The sequence below is a fragment of the Pseudocercospora fijiensis genome, assembly GCF_000340215.1.
Source record: "Pseudocercospora fijiensis CIRAD86 unplaced genomic scaffold MYCFIscaffold_4, whole genome shotgun sequence".
NCBI classification, from domain to species: domain Eukaryota; kingdom Fungi; phylum Ascomycota; class Dothideomycetes; order Mycosphaerellales; family Mycosphaerellaceae; genus Pseudocercospora; species Pseudocercospora fijiensis.
This window is the reverse complement of record NW_006921535.1, coordinates 4,061,672-4,086,340: the sequence shown is the minus strand read 5'-3', so window position 1 is coordinate 4,086,340 and position 24,669 is coordinate 4,061,672. Positions and strand designations below refer to the sequence as shown.

General features: G+C 51.6%; 9 protein-coding genes across 9 annotated transcripts; 4 read left to right on the top strand and 5 right to left on the bottom strand.

Annotated features, from left to right (window-relative positions):
- Positions 1–2,724: 2,724 nt before the first annotated feature.
- Positions 2,725–2,995, top strand: MYCFIDRAFT_174879 (uncharacterized protein; the record flags this gene model as incomplete). The annotated part of the gene is made up of 2 exons (XM_007928469.1): positions 2,725–2,736; positions 2,780–2,995. 2 exons carry the CDS (start codon positions 2,725–2,727, stop codon positions 2,993–2,995), a joined length of 228 nt encoding a protein of 75 aa, XP_007926660.1.
- Positions 2,996–4,784: 1,789 nt separating this feature from the next.
- MYCFIDRAFT_52220 (uncharacterized protein) lies at positions 4,785–7,662 on the top strand. The gene is made up of 3 exons (XM_007927671.1): positions 4,785–5,287; positions 5,344–6,328; positions 6,381–7,662. The coding sequence occupies exons 1-3, from the start codon at positions 5,218–5,220 to the stop codon at positions 7,162–7,164; spliced, it is 1,839 nt and encodes a 612-aa protein (XP_007925862.1). The 5' UTR covers positions 4,785–5,217; the 3' UTR covers positions 7,165–7,662.
- A 630-nt stretch (positions 7,663–8,292) lies between these two features.
- On the bottom strand, positions 8,293–11,204 carry MYCFIDRAFT_105751 (uncharacterized protein; the record flags this gene model as incomplete). Its single annotated transcript, XM_007928468.1, has 5 exons — positions 8,293–8,744; positions 8,798–10,174; positions 10,294–10,453; positions 10,530–10,913; positions 11,079–11,204. Coding segments are annotated over 5 exons (2,499 nt in total), but the record flags the coding sequence as incomplete, so codon positions are not given.
- Positions 11,205–11,507: 303 nt separating this feature from the next.
- MYCFIDRAFT_154038 (uncharacterized protein) lies at positions 11,508–13,673 on the bottom strand (the record flags this gene model as incomplete). The annotated part of the gene is made up of 2 exons (XM_007928467.1): positions 11,508–13,507; positions 13,570–13,673. The coding sequence occupies 2 exons, from the start codon at positions 13,671–13,673 to the stop codon at positions 11,716–11,718; spliced, it is 1,896 nt and encodes a 631-aa protein (XP_007926658.1). The 3' UTR covers positions 11,508–11,715.
- Positions 13,674–14,662: 989 nt separating this feature from the next.
- MYCFIDRAFT_154036 (uncharacterized protein) lies at positions 14,663–17,524 on the bottom strand (the record flags this gene model as incomplete). Its single annotated transcript, XM_007928466.1, has 2 exons — positions 14,663–15,760; positions 16,004–17,524. 2 exons carry the CDS (start codon positions 17,522–17,524, stop codon positions 14,792–14,794), a joined length of 2,490 nt encoding a protein of 829 aa, XP_007926657.1. The 3' UTR covers positions 14,663–14,791.
- A 1,167-nt stretch (positions 17,525–18,691) lies between these two features.
- Positions 18,692–20,355, top strand: MYCFIDRAFT_211339 (uncharacterized protein). Its single transcript, XM_007928465.1, has one exon. The coding sequence runs from the start codon at positions 19,006–19,008 to the stop codon at positions 20,056–20,058; it is 1,053 nt and encodes a 350-aa protein (XP_007926656.1). The 5' UTR covers positions 18,692–19,005; the 3' UTR covers positions 20,059–20,355.
- MYCFIDRAFT_207799 (uncharacterized protein) lies at positions 18,692–20,718 on the bottom strand (the record flags this gene model as incomplete). The annotated part of the gene is made up of 6 exons (XM_007928464.1): positions 18,692–20,255; positions 20,282–20,299; positions 20,335–20,374; positions 20,414–20,528; positions 20,557–20,608; positions 20,666–20,718. The coding sequence occupies 6 exons, from the start codon at positions 20,716–20,718 to the stop codon at positions 20,096–20,098; spliced, it is 438 nt and encodes a 145-aa protein (XP_007926655.1). The 3' UTR covers positions 18,692–20,095.
- MYCFIDRAFT_188453 (uncharacterized protein) lies at positions 20,705–21,976 on the top strand (the record flags this gene model as incomplete). The annotated part of the gene is made up of 4 exons (XM_007928463.1): positions 20,705–20,725; positions 20,790–20,892; positions 20,950–21,839; positions 21,893–21,976. 4 exons carry the CDS (start codon positions 20,705–20,707, stop codon positions 21,974–21,976), a joined length of 1,098 nt encoding a protein of 365 aa, XP_007926654.1.
- A 464-nt stretch (positions 21,977–22,440) lies between these two features.
- On the bottom strand, positions 22,441–24,076 carry MYCFIDRAFT_196717 (uncharacterized protein; the record flags this gene model as incomplete). Its single annotated transcript, XM_007928462.1, has 2 exons — positions 22,441–22,457; positions 22,552–24,076. The coding sequence occupies 2 exons, from the start codon at positions 24,074–24,076 to the stop codon at positions 22,441–22,443; spliced, it is 1,542 nt and encodes a 513-aa protein (XP_007926653.1).
- Between the last annotated feature and the right edge of the window lie 593 nt (positions 24,077–24,669).

Here is a 24,669-nt window from a genome sequence, read left to right as displayed (position 1 = left end):
TACAGAGATTACTTATATAGCTCTTCCGAGTAGTAGTTACTTAGGCGACTACTTAGTAGAGGGTTACCTAGTAACTATACTACTAGGGTTAGTAGAATAGTAGGTTTACTAATATTATCCGAATAGCCTAAAACTAGATAGTTCGAGAGGTATTATTAAGAGAGAATTGCCTACTGTTTTTTACCTGTTTCGACTACCTAATCCTCCGATTTTCGTATTTCTAGTAATTCTACGAATCTTATAATTCCGACTTTTTTAAAATGCCTCGTTTAAAGGACTTAGTTAACCTTAACTTCTTCTAAGTCGATACCGCTAATATAGGCAAATTTATAAGGTATATCTAGTATAATAGCGGGAAAGGAACGATAGTAGAAAGAAGCCTATTACAGAAGAAGGCGTACCTAGCGAAATGTTAGAAGTATTTAGACTATAAGAGGGCTTACTATTCTAACGATAAAGAGGCGCCGCCGCGCAAGCAACGTACGCTACTATTTAGTATCGCTAAGTCTAAGAAGGTGCGTAATTTAGCTATTACGAGGGCGATATTATATAGCGGAAGGCTATTTAATCTCGTAGACGCGAGATTCTATTCTAAATAGCGCGAGGCCTTCTATACCTTCGATACTAATTATAACCCTCTAAGTCGCAATAAGGTAGTAGATTGTATCGATATAGTACGAGCGGAGGTCGAGAAGGACGTTAAGGCGGTATTTAATACGCTTCGAGACCTTAACTTTAGCGCTAATAAGAGTAAGAGCCGTAGTAGTACTCGTTTCTATAACCTATTAGCTAATATAGTGTCTAGCTCGTTCTTCTATAACCTACTAGATATAAAGGACTCTAACGCTAACGCTATTACCCTCGCGCGGTAGGTAACTAAGTAGGTAGCGCCCTTTGTTAATAGTAACCTTAAACGATAGAATAGCCTATAAACCGATACCTACGCGACAATAAGATTACTCTAGGACTAACTCGCCGAGAATCTACTTACTAAGTATATAATTTGCGTCTTCTACGACTCGTATAGTATATAGCTATATATTAGCGACTAGGGTAACTATTAGAAGGACTCGTATCTACCGTTCTATAGCGATACGCTTCGAGAGGCTTTATATATACTTGCTTTATTTAAGAGGTCGAAGAAGGCTTAGAATATCCTAAAGGCCTTTACTAAGGACAATAAGGCTATTTTAAGGGCATTTGCTATCGCCTATCTTACTCGCTAGGGGTTATACTATACTGCAATATATAGCCTGTTTATAGCAATAACAACCCTTTAAGACTACTCGAGAGTTATAGCTTATAGGCTATTCTAAGGCTCGAATAGTCGCCTCGTAAAGGGCGCTTCTGCTACTCTTAAGACTATTAACTCGCCTCTATTCTAGAGCCGCCTATAGAGCCTTTATATACTCCTTTAGCTAATTAACGAAGTACGGCTAGTTAGTAAGAGCGATACCTCTAAGGTTAGCGATATAGTGCCTCGCTAGCGGTAACTGCGTCGCTCGATTAAGCAAGCGCGCCTACCTTACTAGAAGGACCTATTATCGCTCTTCGACCTCCGGTTTATTAAGCAAATACAACCCGTCTACTAGGTAGTATACTCGTTATATATTAATAATCTATTAGTTTCTCGAGAATTTAGTAACCGCGAAGAAGAATACCGTATTGCCTTCTTTAAGCGCTATTTTACCGACGAAGATAACGATCCTTCTATATTCGAGCGCTATCTACGATTTAACGACGAATTTATCGAATTCCGAGACTCTATATAACGCTTCTTCGCTATTAGTAACTACTATAAGCTTAGTCGGCACCGAGAGCGCGGCAATATTACTACTTATTAGGACTTCCTTACTTGCAAAGCGCCTCTTATAGCGGAAGTCGCCCTCTACCTATATAGAATACCTACTAACTTAGTACCTTCCGAGCGAGCCTTTAGCGCTATAAATTTTATATAGAACGACTATCGCTCGAAGCTATTTGCTACGCGTACCGACGACTATATCTATATCTATATAAATAGCCGCGCCTTACGTAGGCGACTAGTAGAAGAGATAGTAAGACGGCAACGATAAGCCAAGTTACGAGAGATATAGTAGCGATAGTTAGTAACTAAGAAAAAGATTAGGAAGGCGGAATTAGACGTATTACTTGCCTTTAAAGAAGCTATAATAAATAACTACTACTTGCTACTAAGCGACCCTCGCTATCTCTATATACCTAACCTTAAATAGCTATTTAATCTATATAGTCTATCTTACTACTAAGAAGATAACGACTTCGAAGACGAGCCTATTAATTATAAAGCGCTCTTCGAGGCGATAACGAGTAGTTAACTACTATAGTACTTACTATTCTTTAAGCTAGTTAATAGCTAGGCTTCTACTAAACACGACCCTCTAGTTAGCTATACGCTATTTAGTTAGTCGCTCTTATAAGACAATAATACTAATAACGGCTAGCAATAGCTAGAGATATATAGTAACTATACTAGTACGAAAGCGCTTAGACAATAAGCGCTCTAACAACGGCCGTATTATTAAGCTTAAGAAGTAGTCTATTCTATAGTAAGAAGTAGTCTATATAGTAGTCTTAATCTATAGTAAGAAGTAGTCTTATTCTATAGCTATATTGCCTTTAATATAGCATTACCTTCTACCTCTAGTTAGCCCTAGTTAGCCTTATATTACTAACAACTCAGTGGACAAGAGCAACGTTATTAACATGGTTAGCAACGTTAGTAACGTTGCTGACAATTAACAACCTGGCACCCCTACAGCTGACACAGCATACGCGCGGTTGGGACTTGGGAGATGATGAACTCTGCCCATACGATGCAGCCCAAAGCAGACCTGCATTTCTGGCGGCGATGACGTTTCGGGATCGTCTTTGGAGGCTCAAGCCATCGACTATCCTTACCGCATTCCCGGTAAGTCATGTGAAGCGGCACTTCACAGCCTGGATACCACTTTTCTCTCATCAGGAGAAGCTTTGAAACTTGGTTTCAGAGAAGCGCGCGGCAATGGACGAATCATTTTGCTGGCTGCGTACCTGACTTGACAGGCGCTAGTTTTAGGCTCATCGGCTCTGCATTGGTGCTCGCGTGGGTACAGTAGTGGAGTGGAGTTGGGGTTGCGGTGGCACTGGTGGCTCCCCTGCGTTCTGCACGGCCACGTCGCAGAAGAAATTCGACGCTGCTTCGATCATTCGATGCGATGGCAAGCGCCGCCGCCGCGGCACCAAGCACCGAGTTTAGCTGTACAGTAGTTTGGCCACCGACCGCACGGCGCTGATTTGCGTCGACGCGTTGGAAACGACGAGTGTCTGCATACGACGAAGGTACAATCGCGGGCATCACGCATCGACGCATGGTGCGGTGCCTCGGTTTTGGTCACGGTGATGTATCAGATTGCCTGGACAGAAACAGGCAAGCGTTGTGCTCGGCTTTCGGTCCCCAGAAGCCGGAAGTGAAGGATTCGTCTCTCGCGCTAGTCGTGCTACAGCAAAAGTTACCAGATGCAAACCTGACTCTCATACAGGTCATGGCCAGCTCCGACGATGGCTTTGATGAGTTGTGCCGACCTCTGACTTTCTCGCTTAAGCAGCAATTTTGCAGGCCCCATTCGCTGTTATGAAAGTTCACAGGGTTTTTGCAGGCCTAGACGAGAGCATAACGATCCCAAAACAGGGGGGTCACCCCGTACACCACTGCATCCACTTATGAGAAGGTTCACCGCTTGTTTCTTTCGCCGTCACCACGGTTTGGGTAGCAACGTCGTCGAGTCGCGGCGTGGCGGCGTGGCGGCGTGGCGTGGCATGGAGGGGGGCAGGCGGGCAGCGTGTTGTACGGACGGGGAGGCAGTGGGCGTTCAGTGTGATGATGTATCGATACTGGCACTAAGTTATCGACTACGGTACTGATGACAGCTGTGAGAATGGCACAGTTCGATGCTGCGCTGCGCTGCGCTGCGCTGCGCTGCTTGCTCGGCCTCGACCCGGCGGTGGCGTTGCGTTGCGTTGCGGCCGTGCGGTGCCTGTGCGTGTGCCTGTGAGAGGGTAGAGTCGGTAGACTTCGTGTCAGACTTCAGACTTCTCAGGCTTTGTGAGGCCATCATCTCGGCACGACAAGCGGACAGCTCTGAGACGCACGTCTTGCGTAGGGCTGATTAAGCGCGTCTAATTGCTGTCGGCCATGCGATCGTCACTTTCTGTCTGCCGCCGCTGCTGCTGCTGCTGCTGCTGCTGCTGCGTCGCTGCACGCACGCCGCTTCGCCTCGCTGCATCCGGAGGCTGTGGGCACTTCCGCTCGAGTGCCGGACGGAGGCGCTGGCGTCGAAGCCTCTTCCGTCTTCCGCAGCAAATCAGGCGGGCTGCTGCCAGTGAAACCAGTGCCCCGGTGCCGGGCACGATTTAGTTTGCCGCTAGCCGGGGGCCTTGTTGCGGGCAGCGCAGGATCGGCGCGATGACATCGGGCGCGCCCAAAATTGAGAGAACGACGGAAGCGGCAGTGAAGTTCCTCTGGCCATGGCACCCACGCCGTCGCTCCCGGCTCCCGAAACGTGCATCCGCTGCATCGACGGCCCCCTCAGGGGTAGGGTGGCCTGTATCCTTGTCTTGGGCCCCGGAAGTGTGGTCGATGGAAGTCTGTCGTGGAGCTCTGCCCTCGCGCCCCGGGCCCCCGACATGCTAGTGCGACTGCGCGCTCGGGCTCGACGTTGACCGCAATTGCACTATTAACCCACCATGACTCCCTGGAGCCGTGCCAGACGTCTGTCCCGCCGCATCGATTGTCCTGACGGTGCGACGAACGGTACTGCTCCCTCAGCTTCCTGCTTCTTCCCCTCCACCCTCGTCCTGCCTCGCGCCTGCCCACCCGTCCAGATCTCACCTGTTACACCTTGGTGGTACCTGAGTATCGACCTCGCCGCACATTCCCTCACTCCCGCTGCGTCACTTCACTCTGCCTGACGCGAGCGCTCCTGGTAGATGAAAAATCGCTCCACCCGCCTTGGAACCTGCCTGGCACCTGGCACCTAGCACCCAGCACCGACGCTTGTGTTTGCCGCATTGTCCCGTGAATGCTTCCTGAGCCCGAACACTCCTAATATAACGACTCGCACCTGCTGCCACCGTCGCAGCTTCCTCACCTTTGCCTTGGCCTCGCGACACCCTGAGCACACCGCCGCCACATTGCATGCAACAAACAACAACAACAACATGTCGCCCTCGGACTTCGCCAGTCGGCACCACTCCAAAGCCTTCCCATTTCGCCAGCTGTTCGTGCTCGGTACGCAAGCTCTCATGTGACTCTCCAATGGCTCCTCTGGCTAACTGCAACCTCAGGTCTCTGCAGAATATGCGAGCCAATCGCCTTCATGTCGATCTTTCCGTACATCTACTACATGATCGAATCCTTCCACATCACCGAGAACCACGATCGCATCGCTTTATACGCTGGCCTCGTGACATCCGTTTTCGCCGCAGCAGAATGTTTGGGTGCTGGCTTTTGGGGTGGGCTCAGTGATCGCATTGGACGCAAGCCAATCCTTCTCACCGGCTTGGCGGGCACGGGCATCAGCATGCTGATGTTTGGTTTTGCCCCAAACCTTCCGGTCGCTCTGCTCGCTCGAGCAGTCGGAGGAGCTCTGAATGGAAACATTGGTGTGTTGCAGACAACCGTCAATGAAGTCGTGAAAGTCGAGGCACATCAAGCAAGAGCATACGCCATCATGCCAACGGTCTGGTGCATGGGTGCCTTCATCGGATCTGCACTGGGTGGCGCATTGGCCGACCCTGTCCGCAACTATCCCGGCATCTTCCATGAGGGCACCATCTTCGACAAATTCCCATACCTCTTCACGAATCTCGTCTGCACCGCAGTCGTGGTCTTCAGTATGATAGTAGGCGTGCTGTTCCTGGAGGAGACGCATGAGGATATGAAGCACAAGCCAGACGTGGGCCTGCAGATCGGCAACTGGATCTTGGCACGATTTGCAAGAAAGTCAACCTCGTGGATCTCGAGCCGCAAGGGCGAGCTGACCGAGGAAACCCTCACTTTAATCGATGACATGCCTCCGGATTACAGAAGCACCGCTTCTTCGCCCGCCCTCACTCCATCCAACCTATCAAGCCTTCCACCTCCAGCGTATCGATCGATCGACGCATCTCCCCGAAACTCTTTGACGGCAGAGCAGAGAGCAGATTTTGCACGAGATGTTGAAGAGGCGCTCAATCGATCTGAAGAGCAAGCAAAGGCCAAATCTGGTGTGGCAAACGCTTTCACTAAGCAGGTCATGCTCAATATCACAGGCTACGGTATCCTAGCCTAGTAAGTCCAGTCTCGAACTTCGCATCTATCTGTAATGCTAACAATCTTATAGTCACACTATTTCAGCTGAGCAACTCCTCCCAGTGCTTCTCTCCATGCCGAAATCCGACGAGCCTCCACATCTCCCGTTCAAATTCATCGGCGGTTTCGCAATGTCCACGAAGACGATTGGAGGTATCCTGTCGATCCAGGGAGTCATCCAGATGATCGCCACTATTCTCGTATTTCCCATCGTCAATCGCAGGTTGGGCAGCTTGTGGACCTACCGAATGGTCGTCTTATCATACCCAATGCTCTATTTCCTGGTCCCATATATCACTCTGGTTCCAGATGCAGCAAAGCTGCCTTGCATCTACCTCGCAATCTTCTGGAAGGTCACCGCTCAAGCTTTCGCCTTCCCATCCAGCAGCATCATGCTCGCCAACACCGCCCCATCGAGCAAGGTACTCGGATCACTGAACGGTGCCGCCGCTTCTGCTGCCTCAGCCTGCCGAGCGTTCGGACCAACTGTTTCAGGTGTCATGCAGTCAGCTGGTCTTTCAATCGGAACACTCGGCCTGCCCTGGTGGGTCAACGTCCTCATCGCCGGCATTGGAGCTGTTATTAGCATGTTCATGGCCGAGGAGAAACGCCGAAGTTTCGACGATGAGAAAGTTGTTCCAGAGCCGCCACCAACCGCATCTGATGTTGCTGGCGCAGCTGAGTACGGTTCCGGAATGGCGGTCGCCGAAGACGCTAATTGCGACAACCTCCTCACCGCTCCCAACTCACCATTAATCACGAGATTCTCATTCGATATTCGACGGAACCACACGCGTCGCGACAGCAAGACATAGGCCCGATGCCTCGAAATACGCCCAGCTTTTTGAAGATTTTTTGCTACGCTCTTGCGTTGTTTATAGACTTGCGCGTTTGGGATGGGCTATCTGAGCGACTTGATATACCTACACGGCATCGATACAGGCGCCTTTCAGAGACGGGGTGCGCCAACTCACGTTGGACTTTGACAAAAATTGGGAGTTTTTGAAAATGGGAACGGCTTTTTGGGCGACATTACTTTTTGAAACTCGACCCAGCATCGGAACAGGCGCGATCATGATACTTGGCCAGCGAGCCACTATGTTTTGGATACCCTTTACAGTAAATCGGCTTCTTCAATGGAGCATTTCATGTGTGAGATAGGAACGAAGAAAGCGAGAAGAAGAAGAAGAAGAGCAAAACGGGGCCTGAAAGGTGGACATTCATAGGCAGAGGAAACTGTACTATTATTCTCCGATGCATCCTTTCTCATCTCTGTCAGTCAATATACCTGCATGTGCGCACACTTGCCTAATAATCCTCAGGGAGCTATCATAAGGATGCAACGTTCCCGGCCAGCTCATGCATGCAAGATAAAGTTCGGCGAGATCGTGTCGAGGGAGTTACCGTATGCAATATGTCGACATTATTATTTTGAAACCATGCCATGCTCACGCAAATCAACATCCGGCAAGCCGGCCAAGCCGAGCGTGTGATTCGAAAACCGGGCAACAAAACGTACCAGGTTCTTTACATCAATAATACCCGTTCCCACCACTCGAACCGAAGAAGAAGGTATCGAAGATGTCGCCTGTTTCCCAAGCCCCGCCACTTCCGTCCACGGCGCTCCCAAAACCAAGGTCCAAATCGTTGTTGGTAGAACCATTTGTGAGGCCCCACATGTTGCTACCGGGATCTGTGACTACGAAATCGTTCAGGAAGTCGAGATTATTGTCGAAGGAATAATCTTCTGCAGACTGCTGCTGCGGGATCGCGTCCGTGTTGTTGTTGTTGAAGGGTGGGGGATATGTTGGTGTTTGGTTGGTGGTTGATCGATATGCTGGTCTTTCGTCGGTTCGGGGAGGAGGAGGAGGAGGAGGAGAGAATTGGGATGCGGCGCCCTCGTTGCTCTGTGGACTGGCATTATTCGTGGGGAGCTGCGGAGATATGGGAGGAGGAGGTTGACGTGCGAATCCCTGCAGCTTGGGTTGCTGATTGAGCGGGCGGCTCGCGATTTCTTCTTCCGTGAATAAGTCGCTGAGGTTCATGTCGAATTTGGGGAGCTGTCTTCGACTTGGGCGTGGTGTGGTGGATTCGTGTTTCATCATCATGTTCTGCGTAGCATTGTTCCGACTGCCGAAGGAGCAGCCTTCTGGTTTGTTCAAGGGTTGTGTGCCGAGAGTGCTCTGATTGCCGAAACCGGTAGTGGTCACGACCATGGATATGGTGGCCTTGCTCATGCGGACAAAGGCATCCCGACACGACTCTGCAGGAGGGCACATGGGTACCAGGTCGCTGAGAACAGATGTTGCGGCTAGTACGGTAAAGTCGACGTCGTCGATGGTCATCTGCGACCTAACCAGAGTCGAGTGCCATATGGCGTATAAGAACGATATGCCTGCCACATGTCAACACTGATTTGTACCGAACCCCTTCGAATGCATTACTTACCGCTCATGAAAAGATGGTGAGTGGCCAGGAATGTATAATTGACAAGCTTCAGCCTATGAAGCTGTCGGTAAATACGCAGCACCATTTGGCCCGCCTCGGCTACTTTGATGAAGACCATCTGCTTGTCTTCTTCATGTTCGAAGTTGACATTCCCGGGACTCTGAACATCATCTCCAGTGGCTGGACCGAGCTCACTAGCAAGCTGCTCCGGGACCGATAAGGACTGGCGATACAGCATGATCACTGCTTGCCAATAGTTGAGCTCGAGGAACAGAGGATTGAAACCCACCCCGGTGTCCCATTGATTCGGACTGCTCTCTTTCCACTCCAGCAGCCTGCGATCGATATTGACACGCCACTCCCGAAAGGAGCGGAATGGCCTCATGAAGGGCGATTCGAGGCCGGTCGGAATGAACTCGTTGTTGCTGTTTGCTCCCATTCTACGAGCAGATTCTGCTTGACGATGTTGCAAGACTTGGAGGATTTCGGACTGCAAAAGTCTTAGACGGATATACTGCCTTGTCACGAGCTTGTAACTAGGTCGCTCAACAGAGTTGGGGGGCTTGAGGAATCCAGCGGGCGTGATGTACTTGTCGTCTAAAAGACTTGGAAACTCAGTCGTCACGACAGCTTCATTGATGGCGACCGGTCTTCCGACACATGAAGACACAAGACGATCCAGGTTGAATACGCACCACCATAATCTCCTGCGCAGATCTCGAGTCCACTGCTTCCGACCCAGGCTCTGATTTGACATGTCGACATCTGGATGAGTGGCTCTTGCATCCAGGTCGTGGTCAATGTCCTCGAAGTGGAGACCAAGATCGATGCTTAGGCGTACTGCCACGCCGATGATATACCACAGACCGGGAGCGACTGGTCGCAGTAAGGCCAACCCGGCAAGCAGTAGCACTGCCTGCAATTCCTCTAGCCCGCCTCCGACTCCTTCCGCAGCCGGTGATGAGCCCAGAAAGCTCTCAAGATGAATGATTGCCGAAGAGTGATATTGCTCGGGCTGATGTTGATAATTTGAGAATTTCTGTCTCTTCTTATTCGGCTGGCCAGATCCTGTACCTTCGGTGGCTGCTACGCTCTGCTCAATACTTGATGAATCAACAATAATTCCGGATCCAATGGCGAAGACAACATTCAACATGTAAAGCTCTCTCGGCGTCCGCTTCTTTGCATCCGTCGCATAGACTCTTTCGAATAGGGACATGAATTCTCCGCGATGCAGCGTTGGGATCTGTGGATTGGCGTGCTCAAAGTATAAATCTACCAGTCTAGCACCAAGCTCCTTTTCTGGGAAGGGAGCTGGCTTGATGGTTGGTTTGGTGTGAAGTCCAAAGAAAGAATCTCTCATCGACGTTGCGCCACCTAAAAGCGATGGATATAACAGTCAGCAACGTCTCACTCAGTGCATCCGAGGCATATCTACGAGCCTCAGTCGTACGCATTCGCTCGGAGTCATGCCGATCCCACAAGAGGGTACTCACTAGCAGCTTCGCTCGCCAGACCTTTTGACGGTCTCGAGCCACCCTTATCCGATGGAGTCGATGCCTGATTTGTGGATTTCTTGACAGCAGCAAAGACAACCCTCGCAAAAGAGATCCCTGACGCAGCGCCCAGAAGGCGAGAGTCCGAGCTGCCTTGCACCTAGAAGTAAAGGGTATCATGGTCAGCAATGTTTCACCTGATGCTCACTTCCAGGTCCAGCAAAAGGATAGCTTACAGAAACCATACCCACATCATTAACCAACCTATTAAGCTTCTCTCCTTCATCATGTTCCTTCAAAGCCGGATCCAGAGCCAACTGATTCTCCTGTGACGGCGCCGACCCAACAACCTGCTGCGGCGGCGTGCTCGCCTCATCCTGAATCGGGAAAGGCACATTGATACCAGGTTTGATAGACTCGCTAATAGCAAAATCCTGGCTCGGAGGCGGGAATGCAATATTGTGAGAATTTAGGATAGCTTCCAGATTGTTGACTCGGGTCTCCAGATAATATACATAACTCCTTGGAATCTCTCGTTTGCTGACGGGGTCGAAGCCAACGCATCGAACATTCGCTTTTTCGCAATTCGTGCATTTGGGCAGTTTTTGGTCGCAGCGGTTCTGGGGGGGAAAAACAGATGTCAGTCAGTGACTTGGAGAAATGGGCGAGTATGAACAATATGCCATGCCATGCTCATGCATGCACTAATGGCTCCACCGGCGGAGTCGGACGAGGTGAGGTTTCGCACGAGCTTCATTTCCAGCCTTGCTTATATCTATCTTTACCTTTCTGGTTCGACAACGATTACAGGCCGAGACATTTCGAAAATTTGTCGTTGAAGCGGGAGCTGTGGTTGGGGAGGCAGCGGTCGTTGAGGCGTCCTCGGCCAGCGATGAGGGAACATCAGACTCGCGTTCTCGTTTCATTTCACCTGAGCAGGGTCCGGCGAAGAAGTGTGGTTGAGCGAGTCTCAAGACCCGGCTGAAGAATAGGCCGAGCTGCTACACTACTGACTATTGACGCCAATAGTCTTTATGTTTTTGTTGTGGCATGCAGTCGACGGATCATTGGTGATTGCGATCGCGTGGGTCAGGACTTCGGTCGTAGATAACAGAATTGAGGCCGCTGATCACGTGCGGGTACAACAGGTAGATCAAGTTGGTATTTTTATGATCATGAGCAGGAGCAGGAGCAGCATAGGTGAAAATTGAGATGAGCAGTAAATGTTCATCATAAAACGTCTACTGCATCGCCGCTGCTACGGGCAATTTGCAACAGGAACGCTGAGAAATATGCAAATGCAAGCAAAGAACGCCTTCCCGTATACACAATGCCCAACACGGCATGCAATGGGGTATCTTACTTTCCAACTCCGTGCCGCGAGAAATCCTCATCAAACACGCCAAAGACGCCGTGGCAGTTTCATCTGCCCATCAACCCTCCTGCATCGTTCAAAACCATGTCGTCGAAGCTCGGCGGTATAGTTGGTCTTGTACCATCTAGCTGGCCTCGCTCTCGTAGCCCATATGGATCTGTAATGCTCGGATCTGGGTGCATTCCTTCTCTGAGTACTTCACCGATATCTTCAAGCTCCATGCCTTCTCGCGAACGCTGCCGCCTTGACATTCGTGGGAATGAACAGTTCGGTACTGATCTCGCCACTGGAGGATCTGGTAACGATGCACCGTGACCGCTTGCTCCTGAGTCGTACGCTCTTGAGTGTGCATCTCCCAAAAGACCACCAGCATCTTGTAGAGACATCTGAGTTTCGCTTCTTTCGAGCATTGGCGCGAGGACACCTACCGGTGCCGGACGAGGTCGATGCGGACCTCGCTGGGCCTCGCGATTGCGACGAGGTGAGCCGCTGCTATTTCTGATTAGGCTCGGAGACAGGATACCGCCAACATCTCGCAGAAATGCTCGAGATCCTGATCTCGATTCTCTGTCCTCAGATGACTCCGAGGCGAAGTCATGAGCTGCAACTCCGCCAGGACTCGACCGTTGAGCTGCTATATTCAAATTACTGGAGGGTGATGCTGTTGATCGCTCCTGACCATCCAGTAGGTTTCCCACGTCGAAGAAGCTGATGCTTCTTGTGGTAGAGGGTGCCGGTGATGGGAGCACTTGCTGTACCGGCGCTTGAATCTGTATTCGCAACTTCAAAGATTCCTCGCTGTCAATGCTGTCACGAATTCCTCGCCGTTCCGCTAGAAGTGTATCTTCGCGGCATGGGGGTGCAATGGGCTCCTTGGCGGGTAGGGCTGGAGGCGCAGGTCGTGGCGAGCTCACTGACTCTCCTCGCAAATGCTCAGGTACTCTGCATCCGAGCTCAAAGAAAAGGTCTTCGTCGCTCTCAGTCGTCTGAAATCGGACAAGTGTTGGTCGCCTTGCAGAATTACGGTCGCTACTCTCCGTGATGCTGTGTGACCTGAACTTGTTCTTCTTGGTGCCCTTGTCACGCAGCATTGAGCCAAGAATGACAGCATTCGAAACGGCAGTCGCAGCGAGGATCTCGCAAGATGCCCAGACCGTGCGATATTGCTGCCTCCCATGCTTGTCTATGACCTCAGGGATTCGAGCAGCCGTGACGCCGATCATGATCAACGACAAGCTAAAAAGCAAGACCATCTGTAGCTTTCGCTTCCAGCTGACGCCCGAGGTCAGCACAACGGGGATCGGAAAGGCGATCAGCAGAATATCGGTCACGATGTCGCAGGTGCCCATGACGAGCAACTGCGCATATCCCTGGCGGCAATGCGGACCTGGATCCGGAAGGACCTGCCAGTAGTGAGTGAATGGCTGGCATTCTGCCAGTGTTGCGACGACCACTGCTCCGAAAGTGACAAATAAGAATGCTCGTATGCCTTGCAGAGTACGCTGGTGGCTCATCCTCCAGATGCGGAAGGTGATCCGTTTCAGAAATTCCGAGACTGTCAACTTGCTAGCCCAAATAAACATTGCATAGAAGATGCGAGCAGGGAGGACGAGCTTAGCTCCTGTGCTCTTTAGGAGAAGCTGACGTGGGGTGTACTCGTATGTCGTGGTATCAACATTATTGGTGCCGTATATGAGAACGAAGTGGATCAAGATCATGCGGATGAAGAGCGGGATCAGGGCCAGCATCATGATGTAGTCCTCTCGAAAGAGTTTGTTGCTCCGAACCTTGCGGCTGCATAATCTCGTGATGATGATGACTGCTGAGAATGCCGTGCACCTGGCTCTTGTCAGTACGGAGTGGTGCTATCGATATGTGTCAGGCACACGGGGGTCGCATACCACCAACTGAAGAGCACCGTAGGCCAATTGGTCATTCGCGAGCGTGGCTCTGGAGGAGCCGTTCCCGTTCCCCACAACGCTCGAGACTCCAGCAACTGGAGCATCATCGCAAACTGGCTGCCCGCCTGCTCAGCCCTTGACGGGCGAGCGCCAGATGGCGTTGCGAGCAGTATCGGACGGCCGGACAGCGAAGCTGGAGATTGTTGTATGCCCTCGCGTGGCTTGGATCTTTGTTGGCCCGCAGATCCGATGACGAAGCCGACGCCAGCCGCCCGCGCATCGTACGCGGACGCGGGCGTGACATGAAATCAGGAAGGCGCGAAACAGCGAATGGAAAGGGCGATGAGAGCGACAAATGGTATAAGGGATACACGAAAAGAACAAAGAAGGAAAGGCAATGAGGCGAGGCGAGGCGAGGCCAGGCGAGGCGGCGCGGCGTGGTGAGGGTGAGGGTGGTGCTACCGCGATCCTTCCTGAGGCCACTACAAGTCGCTTAGGAGTAGGAACGCTCGCTTTACGATAGTTCTAGCCGGCCTGTTAGCTCCGATGGACTGATAACGCGACCTCGCACCTGAGCCGTAGTCATGCCATCCCATCCCATCAATGCTGGGCCTTGGCTGACGTTCCTGGTTGTGGGCGGCCCTGCCCGACAGAGCGTGCATGGACACGACTTCCACAAGCAGAGTCGAGGCGCAGGGCAGGCACTGCCCACGAAGCAAATTGTGGCGTGGCGTTCGCCGAGGGCAGTGGATGAGGAGAAACTGGGGAAAATCTCGAGCCGCGCGGCAGCGGCAGCATATCGGCAGTGGCAGTGGCAGTGGCAGTGGCAGTGGCAGTGGCAGTGGCAGTGGCATGAATTCTAGCGGTTCTTTCAAGACACCGACTTCAACAACAAACAACCCGTACAAGACGCAAGAGAGTTGCCGCCAGTCACGGTCCGCGCCCGCCTTGAAGTCGTCACTCGCACGTGGAATTCTCCAGGAACCGTTTTCGCGCGTGAACTCGCATGCGCGATGTACACAAGCGTCAAGCAAGGGCAGCATATTGACGTAGAAGAGGAAAGAAGTTGACTGCATCGTTGTGCTGTGCGCTTGATCCGCATTACGTTCATCGGCCTAGTAATTTAAGTAGAATATGGTACATGAGCTAGGCCACCTAGACTGTGTAGACGGTGGTGTTATCGTCATCAACTTCTCCAGCACGCTCGGGTATATGGCTTCTGCTACTTGCCATCCTCATCTTCGACGGCCTCGCGCCGCTTCGACTGCACGCTATCCTCAGCAGCCACCATGTCCGCCTCCAGCGACATCGCGTCTGCGTCAGTGGTCGAAAGGCCATTTGCCTGGTCCACGACTTGATCTCCTGCGCCTGGCGTTGCATCCTGCTCATTGCCTGCGTCTTCCGTTTTGTGCTGCACTTGTTCAACCTCTGCCTGACCAGACACACTGCCCCTTGCCTCCTTTGCCTCTCTCTTGAACTCTCGCCCGCCATTTTGCTTAGGGTCTGAGTGATTGATCAACTCCACATCCTCGTTGTAGATTCGAAGGAGCATCGCTCGTCGGTCTTCCTTCGGCAGCATGAGATTGACGCTTGCTTTGCTACGCCATAATGGTAAGGTGAGAGGCTCTTTGAACTCATCTGTTCCAGCGTCGGGCGTTGCCTCGACGCGAAGGACGCAGCATCCTCCTCCGATACTGTTGACTTGCTCGCCAATTTCGCCGAGATCCTTCCAGCCTCCAGTCTCCGTGCCATCTTCGTGCTGAGTCGTGGCGACCTTGGGGAACATCTCCACCAGGAGTTTTCTCAGAGTTCTCTTCTTCCTGAGTCTGATCACTCTGCTCTCTCCCACCCAGCCTTCTATAATCGGAAGACCTTCGGCCTGTATGCGCCATCGGCAAATATCCTGTCCTTGAACGTCTTGCTTCATGAACATCTTCACACCTGCGTGAACGAATTTCATACCTCGGTTCTCATTTGAGATCAGTATGTCTTTGATCAGCTTTGCGACGTAGTAGATACCCTTGACCGGATCTCCAGCAGGATTGCGAACGAGAAATCGATCTCGAGGAAAGGAAGAATGCAGGTCATAGAAACTGTAGATGCCGACCAGCTCTGGGTGCTCTGGTGAGAGGAACTTGAAAGCCTCCTCGTTGGCGTCTGCGTTCCTCCTTCTCCATTGCTGTGTCGCAGCCTCTTGAGGAACACTTTCCCCGAATGCGTCCTCTGTCACAGCATCTTTGACATCGCCTTGCACTTCAACCTTGGTGCCATCTTCAGCTATTGCAGCACTGGTGTCGTTTGGCGCATCTTCAAGCTTGGCCTTCTTTGCACCTGCCGCTGCTGCAATAGCATCCTCATCATGATCATCACCAGGAGCAGCTCGCTTCTGTCCTGCGATGGTGCCATCGTCAGCAATGGAGCTGGCATCCACCACCTTGGGCTTTGCTACAACTCCGTTCGTGATTTTCTCGTTTGTCTCGGTAAACATGGTCTTCTCTGGAATTTGTGGCTTGACGAATGTCCAGTCTCTGCTCCCGGACTTGGTATCAGGTTCTGCCTTTGCACGAATCTCGCCTAGCTTCTCCAATGCTGCGATGAAGAATCCGCCAGTGTCTTGCTGATGCGGATATACTCTGATGCAATTCTGAAGAGGAATCTCTTCCGCCTCCTCCGGAGGAAACATGCCAGGCACGATCTTGCTGCCCTCTTGTTCAAATTGAGATGCTTCTGCCCATGATTCGTAAATCGTGCCGCTCCGGCTCATAATGCTCCAATCCTTGAGGCCTGGCTTTCGATGTAGACCTGGTAGACGATCGGAAGAGTCACAAAGTCTCACTTTGGACACACCTCCGCATCGCTCAATGGCTGAGGAAATGACAGCCTCATTCTCCACTGGGTTCAAACTGCAGGTGCTGTAGACTACCCTGCCGCCCACCTTGAGCATTTGAAGCGCTCTTGTGAGGATGCGAACTTGTGTGATATAGAGCCCAAGGCCATTTTGAGGTGTCCATTCTTTCCAGATACTAGGATTCTTTCTGCAGGTGCCGTCTCCACTGCATGGTACATCTGCAAGAATGCGATCAAATTTCAGCCAACCGCCCTTCTTCTGACCATTTGGAAGTATCTCTTGTGAAGTTGCGATTGATGGAAACATCGTGGCATCGTGGTTCGTAACGATCAAGTTGGGCGAGTTCAGGCGCTTAACTTGGTGAACAAGCATCTGTGCTCGCTGGTAATTGACATCATTCGCAACGAGAATACCTGTGGATCGACCGGAGTCTGGTTGCACGCTTTCGCCTTCGCCTAGAGTGAGCTTGCCATTGGCCTGCTGAATAGAACGAGAGACTCGCTCCTCTTCTCCAGCATGCAGTAACTCGACCAGTTGCGCACTCTTACTGCCGGGCGCAGCACAAAGATCTAGGACTGTGTGATGTGGCTCAACGTCCAGGAGTAGCGGTGGTATCATACTAACTTCCTCTTGCCTGCTGATGTTCCCGACACCGGTTTCGCTGACGAGGAATTTCTGAAACTCCTTGAAAGGCTCGTATTTTCTGACAACATTCTTTGGCGTGGTCATGCTGTACGCGAGCCCATTTGGATACCATGGCATAGGCTTTGGTAGGTCGACCGGACGACCTTCATGCTTGATCTTTTCGAGCAGAGGGAAGAAGCGGTTGACGAGGTTGTCGCGGACGCTCAGCGCATGTCCTTTGGATCCCGTGAAGCGGAAGGAATTGGGAAGCTCTTTCCGCAGAGCCTTCCAAAATGCTTCTCGCTCTTCGCCATCCGGTACGATGCCGATGGTGTTGTAATAGTTCTCGAAATTCTCGTTCCGCTTGTCGACATTTTCGAACGAAACTCGATTGTCCTGGAAGTTTCTCTGCCCGCCGCCACCACCTCCTCTCCGTCCTCTTCCACCGCCTCCGCGACCACCTCTCTTGCCCCCTCGCGGCATGGTCGTCTTCGATCTTGGTGGTGCGCACCTTGAGAAGTGCGAAAATCAAATTTTGAATTGCATTGAATAGTCTACTAAAGTTTGCGTAGCTTTCGCTTCCGCTTGGCGCGGCTCGACCTCGCTACGCTACCTTCCATTATTAGGTACGACATCACTTTAGCAGACCAGCGACCTCACTCTTGTCATCATATGTGACTCAACAGGCATCGGGAAGACGGATTCCTCTACGCGCAACGCAGTGCAGCAGTAATCTCAACGCATAAATTCACCTCCAGCACGAACAGCCGTAGCATTTCCCCTGAACTGAACACATGCATCTCCGAACATGAGCGGTGCTGGACTGAAGCGAGCAACTCATCGAATGCAACCACCGATGAGAAGCATCGTTTGCCGCAAAAGTGATCAAGAACAAAGCCAAGTGAGGAGCAGCGCAAGCTTAAGGCTCTGGCAACTGAAACGATGGCATGAGGTGGCAATATAATAAGCTCGCACGCTCTCCGTGCAGACTCGGGACAGTTCACAGCCGAAGAAATAGGTAAGAAAGTGTGGTGGCTGGAAAGCTGACCCGGGCCCAGAAACAGAAACAGAAACTCTGCTGGAATGTCACATCACGTTTGTCGTCGCAGTCTGATAAAGTGCGGTGAAGTGAGTGTCAGCGGCCAAGAAGCTCTGCAAACGTTGTGCGGTTCCTGTCGCTAGTGATGGAGCCCACGGTGCCCACCATCCAGTATATGGTATACACATTGTATATTATACCATGTATACAGCCTTCACGGCCGGAGGCCCGGAGCCGGAGGCCTAGTATACACCTATAGAGGAGTTATGTAATACGCTAATAACAGCCTGGATACAGGCTTAGCAGCCGGATTTCCTAGGCTATTAAGGTATTCGCACGGGCCCTCACCTACATACACCGGGTATATACTGGTATATTAATATTATACCGTAAACGGTGCATACAGGGCCAATAATCAGTTCCTAGTATACATAATACCGGATATCTACATCCCTACCTGTCGCTCATCAGTCTAGCGCACAGCTCGCGGCCTGCGATTCGTCGCTTCCCCACAAGCCGCACAGACCCGGATCTCTGGACGACGGCAACGGCGATCCAACTTCTGCTTTCTCTTCTCCATCTCTCACTCTGCTACTCACCACACCGGCAAGGCTCGCATCCTCATCACACACTCGCGGAGCTGCTCACACCACCAATTCTCATCATCACAACTAAATCGAGTTCTCGTTGCTCCTCCACCAGATCTTCATCGTACCATCCATTACGACCTCGTTGTCGTCGCCAGACCTTCCATCAATCGATACCTCGTTGCCAGGCCACACCACACTGGCCCAACTTTACCTCAATCCACCAGCAGTCTGCTCCGACCACACTCCTCCATCACTGCATTTATTCAACAACCACAGGTGGCCAGCAGACACCTGCATTGCTTGCAGCTCGACGTTTGCAGCAGGATAAGCAATTGATGTTGTTAGATCTTGATACTGACCCAGCTTCTTCATACACCGCCAAGATGTCTTCGAACAGCTTCTACCAGAACTCACCGGTCGTCGCTCTACCGCCAGCAGCACCAAACCAGTATTTTGTCAACAGCCACTACATCCAACACAACGATAGCAACAATGCTCCCATGCTCAATGGCATTTCGCCAAACGGCCTCGCTAATTCGAACGCGTTTGCATCAAATTGCTCGGCTCCAGCTGCAACTCCAGGCGCTTTGGCCGGTCGCAAGCGGTCTCGCGGCGACATGTTCTCTCAAGCTGACGAGGAAGACGAAGAGATCCCCGAGGACGGCTCAATAGTCACGCCTGCCAACCAAGAATCCATCAAGCCTGGCGGTAAGGCTATCTATGGACCGGGAATGACAATCCTGTACCCTGACGATCCCGGCTATGCAGCATGTGCTGAATCTCAATCAGGCACCTGGGTCGAAGAACAGTCTGAACGAAGGCCTTTCGCTCATGCGAAGCGGCCTTCCGTGACCAGCCGCAAGTCGCAGCGCATGGATTCCACTGCTGGCTCAGATGATCTGGCTCAACTGGTCCTTCCACCTTCCATACGAGAAGCCACCGACGAGCCTCTAGTCGACGAAGCAACTCGTCGTCTAGGGATCTCGTTCTGCCGCATGGACTCCACCGAGGCCCGTCAAATCAACCAGAAAGCCTACTCGAAGTGGATTCAAAACCATTACCCAGGTCTTACCGAAGTCGCAGTCTGGTTTGAGAACAGCTCCATCCCGGGATACATTGTCGCCGCGCTCAATGCTCACAACGGTCAGCATGAGTATCTGGTATTCTCCGACGACCTCACCGAAGCACGCCGCATCACCACCGACCCATCTCAGCTTATCCCACGTCTACAGATGCTGCCAGCGCTCGAGCTTGCTGCGCCTGGAGGCGTCCTTCGCGCTGAGACTGACCCTATCACTGCGTCTCAGAATGAGGCCACCGCTGCCATCACGGAGGCATACAGTCAACCTCTCGGTGGCTGCGCCGCTCATGCGATGGAGCTGGATTAAACCGCCTGCTACTACGGTAGAACTCCTTGCTTGCGATTTACTTATGGACCGGTTGTTTTTGATCTACGAAAATGGCGTTTGACTGGAATTTGAACCAAAATCTCAGGCGTCTGGGACCAATTCGCGCTGGAGCGCTAGAGTCGAGCCACGTTTGATGTATTGATCGCGCGAGATGAATCGCGATGGCTTGTGAGAGCCTGATCGCCTATTGCTGCATGGGCACATTGCTTGGTATTGCTTGCTTGATGTATTATACCATTTAACGACGAAGTACACGGTATCCAAATGTTGATGAACATGTTTCGCTTTCCTTGACCTTTGCTGTCGTCATCGCTTTAAGTGGCTTCGGTAGCACGGTCGTGCCCTACAGCGTGATGAATGAGTTGAAGTGATGTTCCTACGGGCTGCACAATGTGGTCTGAATGTATTGATGAAAGTATCATGCTCAAAAGGCCGGTGCCATTGCATAACTGCATGTGATGGAGGGTGATGAATGACGCTGACGATGTCTTTGTCGGATTCGGTCAAAGCTTCTTGGAAGCTCTCGCCTCTGGACTTCGACAAGCAGGCGGCACAGAGTACATGTAGCTAGCTCTAACGACAATACGCCTCCTCGAATTCCCAGTCCATCATCAGCACGGCCAAAATGGCTGAGGGCATGTTCTATGTAAGCAGACGTGCTATGGCGTTGGTATATGTCCAAGCATGCTAACATCTGTTGCGCTACGCAGAATGCGACAAATGGCTACGTCGAAGGCATAGTCCGTGGCTACCGCAACACACTCCTCACCGGCCAAAACTACGGCAACCTCACTCAGTGCGAGAACATCGATGGTATGCACGGGGAAAATAGGGTGTAGCAGATGGGAATGCTAAGGTAGCCACATACAGACGTCAAACTCCAGCTCGGTCCAGCGTACGGCGACTTCCTCGCCTCCCTCGCGCCCAACCCATCAACGTCTGCACTCGCCGATAAGCTGCTCGATAAACTCGTCGCAGAGTTCCGATATGTCCAGGCGCAGGCGACGGGCAGTCTTGCCAAATTCATGGAATACCTGACCTACGCCTACATGATCGACAACGTTGCGCTATTGATTACCGGTACTCTCCACGAACGAGACACGAAAGAGCTGCTAGAGCGATGTCACCCGCTGGGCTGGTTTGAGACGATGCCTGTACTATGCGTGGCGGCGAATATCGAAGAGCTGTACAATTCGGTGCTGATCGAGACACCGCTGGCGCCATACTTCAAGGGGTCACTCTCCCACCAAGATCTCGATGAGCTCAATATTGAGATCATCAGGAACACACTTTACAAGAACTACCTGGAAGACTTCCACCATTTCGTGAACACCGCGCCCGGTATTGCAGGCACGCCCACACAGGACGTGATGAGCGAAATCCTCGAGTTTGAAGCCGACCGAAGAAGCATAAACATCACGCTCAACAGCTTTGGCACAGAATTGAGCAAGCAAGATCGCAAGAAGCTGTACCCGAATTTTGGACGTCTACACCCAGAAGGTACCCTGATGCTGAGCAGGGCGGATGATGTGGAAGGCGTACGGATAGCGGTCGACGGCGTCCACGACTACCGGACCATGCTGGACCAGACAGGCATGGGCGGCAACTCCATCGGAAACCAGAGCGGCGGCATTGGAGGTGACGAGGGCAAGAGTCTGGAAGATTTGTTCTATCAGAAGGAGATGGAGCTGAGCAAAATGGCATTCACATACCAATTTACACACGCCGTAGTATATGCTTGGGTGAAGCTGCGGGAACAGGTGAGTCATGAACAGCGCACACAAGTAGGACACGATACTGACGTATATTCCAGGAAGTACGAAACATTACATGGATCTCGGAATGCATTGCCCAAAATCAAAAAGATCGCGTCAACAACTATATCAGCGTGTTTTGAGAAGCGATGACAAGAGCAGCAATGGCGTTCGAGGATAGGAAAGGGCATGTAAATTGATACGGATACCAGCATGTATACCTTCAGAAAGCAAATCCCACAATTTCACGGGAATGAGCAGAGGGCGGCCAATGTTCCAGTCATTCCTATGCTGCGATGATGCACTACCTAATCCCCAAACCCCTCAAAATGCTCCTCTGCCTTAGCAGCATTCTGCGCCCTCACTTTCGCAATCAAATCATTCAACTCCCTCTCCTTCCTCTTCTCATCCTCACTCATCTTCGCCATCCCCTCAGCCTTCCTCCTGACCTCCTTCTTACTCCTCCTCACCTCCCGATCAGCTTTCGCACCTTTCTGATCACTCCAAGCCCTATCCTTCCTCAACCTGGCAGCCGCAGCCTTACCCTTCAACTCTTTACTCTTCCTGCTTTCCGGAACCTCACCTCTGGCATACGCAGCATGATCTGCTAAACGCTTGGCTTCCCTGACTTTATCCGAGTAGGAGATATAGTCGAGATGGAAATCTGAGGGTAGATCTAAAGCGTGAGAACGATTCGCGACTGCTTCGGGAAAGTGACGTTTGAGTTCTGGCATTTTGGGCCAGCGGAGGAGAGCCCAAGATTTTGCGGTTTCGGGCCAGTTGAGTTTGCGGATGGAGAATATGTCGGTTGGGAGGGTTTTTGTGTAGGCTTGGAGCCAGGAGACGAAGGCTTTTTGGGAGCGGTCGTGAAGTTCGCGTTTTGATGTTAGGAGGGTTCGGATTTTGAAGATTGTTTCTTCGGCGGTTTCTGGGGGTATGGTGAGGGGATCTGGGTAGGGTTCTAGAAGTGTGCCTTGCAGGCTCAAGTATCGGATGTAGTCCTCTTCGGCACCTTCGCTGAGAAATGTGATAGCCATGCCACGTTTCCCTGCACGACCAGTCCGGCCGCAGCGATGGATAAAGTCCTTGGGTTGCTTGGGTGGGTCGAGTTGGATAACTAGGTCGATGTCTGGTATGTCGATGCCGCGAGCTAGCACGTCTGTTGTGAGAAGAATAGCAGGAGTGGTTGAGTCGCGAAATCTTTGTAAGTTCTTGGTGCGGATTGCAGATTTGTGATCGCCGTGGAGAGGATAGACCGATACGCCTAAGACCGCAGGTAGGACGTGGTTCCAGTAATCGACACCAGCTCTCGTCGAGACATACACAATCGTCTTCTCCGCTTGCGCCCTCTCGAGAATATTCTTCAAGTGTGGTAGTTTCAATGTCGGCTTGGTGACGAGGTGGTACAACTTCAGACTTTCCGGTGTGCGTTTGTCCAGTGCTCCAGACTTACTACGAACTTTGGCGCTGATTTTGAAGGGATATCTCATGCCGACTCGAACAAGCTCATCCACTGCTTCCGAAATTGAAGCGCTGAACAAACCTGTTCGACGCTCCTTAGGCACAAGTTCCAAAATCTTCTGCAAATCTGGTTGGAAATTAGGGTCAAGCAGTCGATCTGCTTCGTCCAGCACCAGCAGGTCGAACCAGTGTCTCTTCAGCACGACTTTTGATGAATGAAGCACCTCGACCAGTCGCTTCGGTGTGCCTATGAGGATGTTTGGGTTCAGAGTTGAGAAGGTGGCCAGATCTTCCGAAGGCTTCGTTCTGCCACCAACGAGCAGCTGCGGTATCACATAAGGTCCGGGTGGTACTTCTTCAATGTCCGCATCGTCCATATCTTCGTCTTCGCTGTCCTCTTCAGGCTTATTGCTTTGCTTCATCATAGCAGCTGATGGCGCATGAAAGTCCAATAATCCAGCGAGTACATGATAGATCTGACTGGCCAATTCTTTCGTCGGCGCAACCACGATCGACCGTACATAGCCTTTCTTGTTCGGATCCTCAGCTTTCAGGATGCGCTCTACAAGTGGTATGAGAAAGCTCAAGGTCTTTCCGCTTCCAGTGACAGCTTCGACGACAAGATCTTTGTTGCCCATCAAGAGTGGAATGGCCATGGCCTGGACTGGCGTTGTGCGGGCGAATCCCATGCCTTTTGTGAAGTCCAGGATCCATGTGGATAGTTCTGGAGTGAGGGCCTCAAAGGACTTTGGCCTTTTTTCAACCTTCTCATCCTGTGCCATAATGCGTCAGTCCACCTGGTATTTGTGAGGGTGAGGGTGCGGTCGTGCATGTCCATCAATCCGAAGTTGCATTTTCGAGGTTGCCTCAATCTCAGGCGCGGGTGCTTGCCGAGGAGCTTGTCACGTACTGGGGTTGCGGAAATAGCTGTCACTCTCGGTCCGCAGAGCCGCGACCTTCGAGAACCGACTCAGGGATGCCAAGAGCGACTTTGTTAGCAAATGTAGTGTATAGATGCTCGTAGAATAGCTCTAGTAGTTTCAATTAATCTTAGGTACTGCGATAGCTGCCGTAGTATCGATTAGGGTTAAGAACGAGGGTATTCTACGAGCCGCTAAAACCTAATAGAAACGCGTACGACTCGTATAACTACCGGCAAAGCGCTAGAGCGACTAGATACGAGTCTAACTAAGGTGACCGCTACGGTTAAGAAGAAGCCTATTTTAAAGACCCTCGAGAAGAAGATAACGCCGCCGCTAGTTAAGAAGAGGTCCGGAGGCGCCGGTAAGAAGAAACAAGCGGATAAGACCGAGGCGCTAATAATTGAGGTAAATAAGGACTCTACTACGGGCACTACGGCTTCGGGTACTAATAA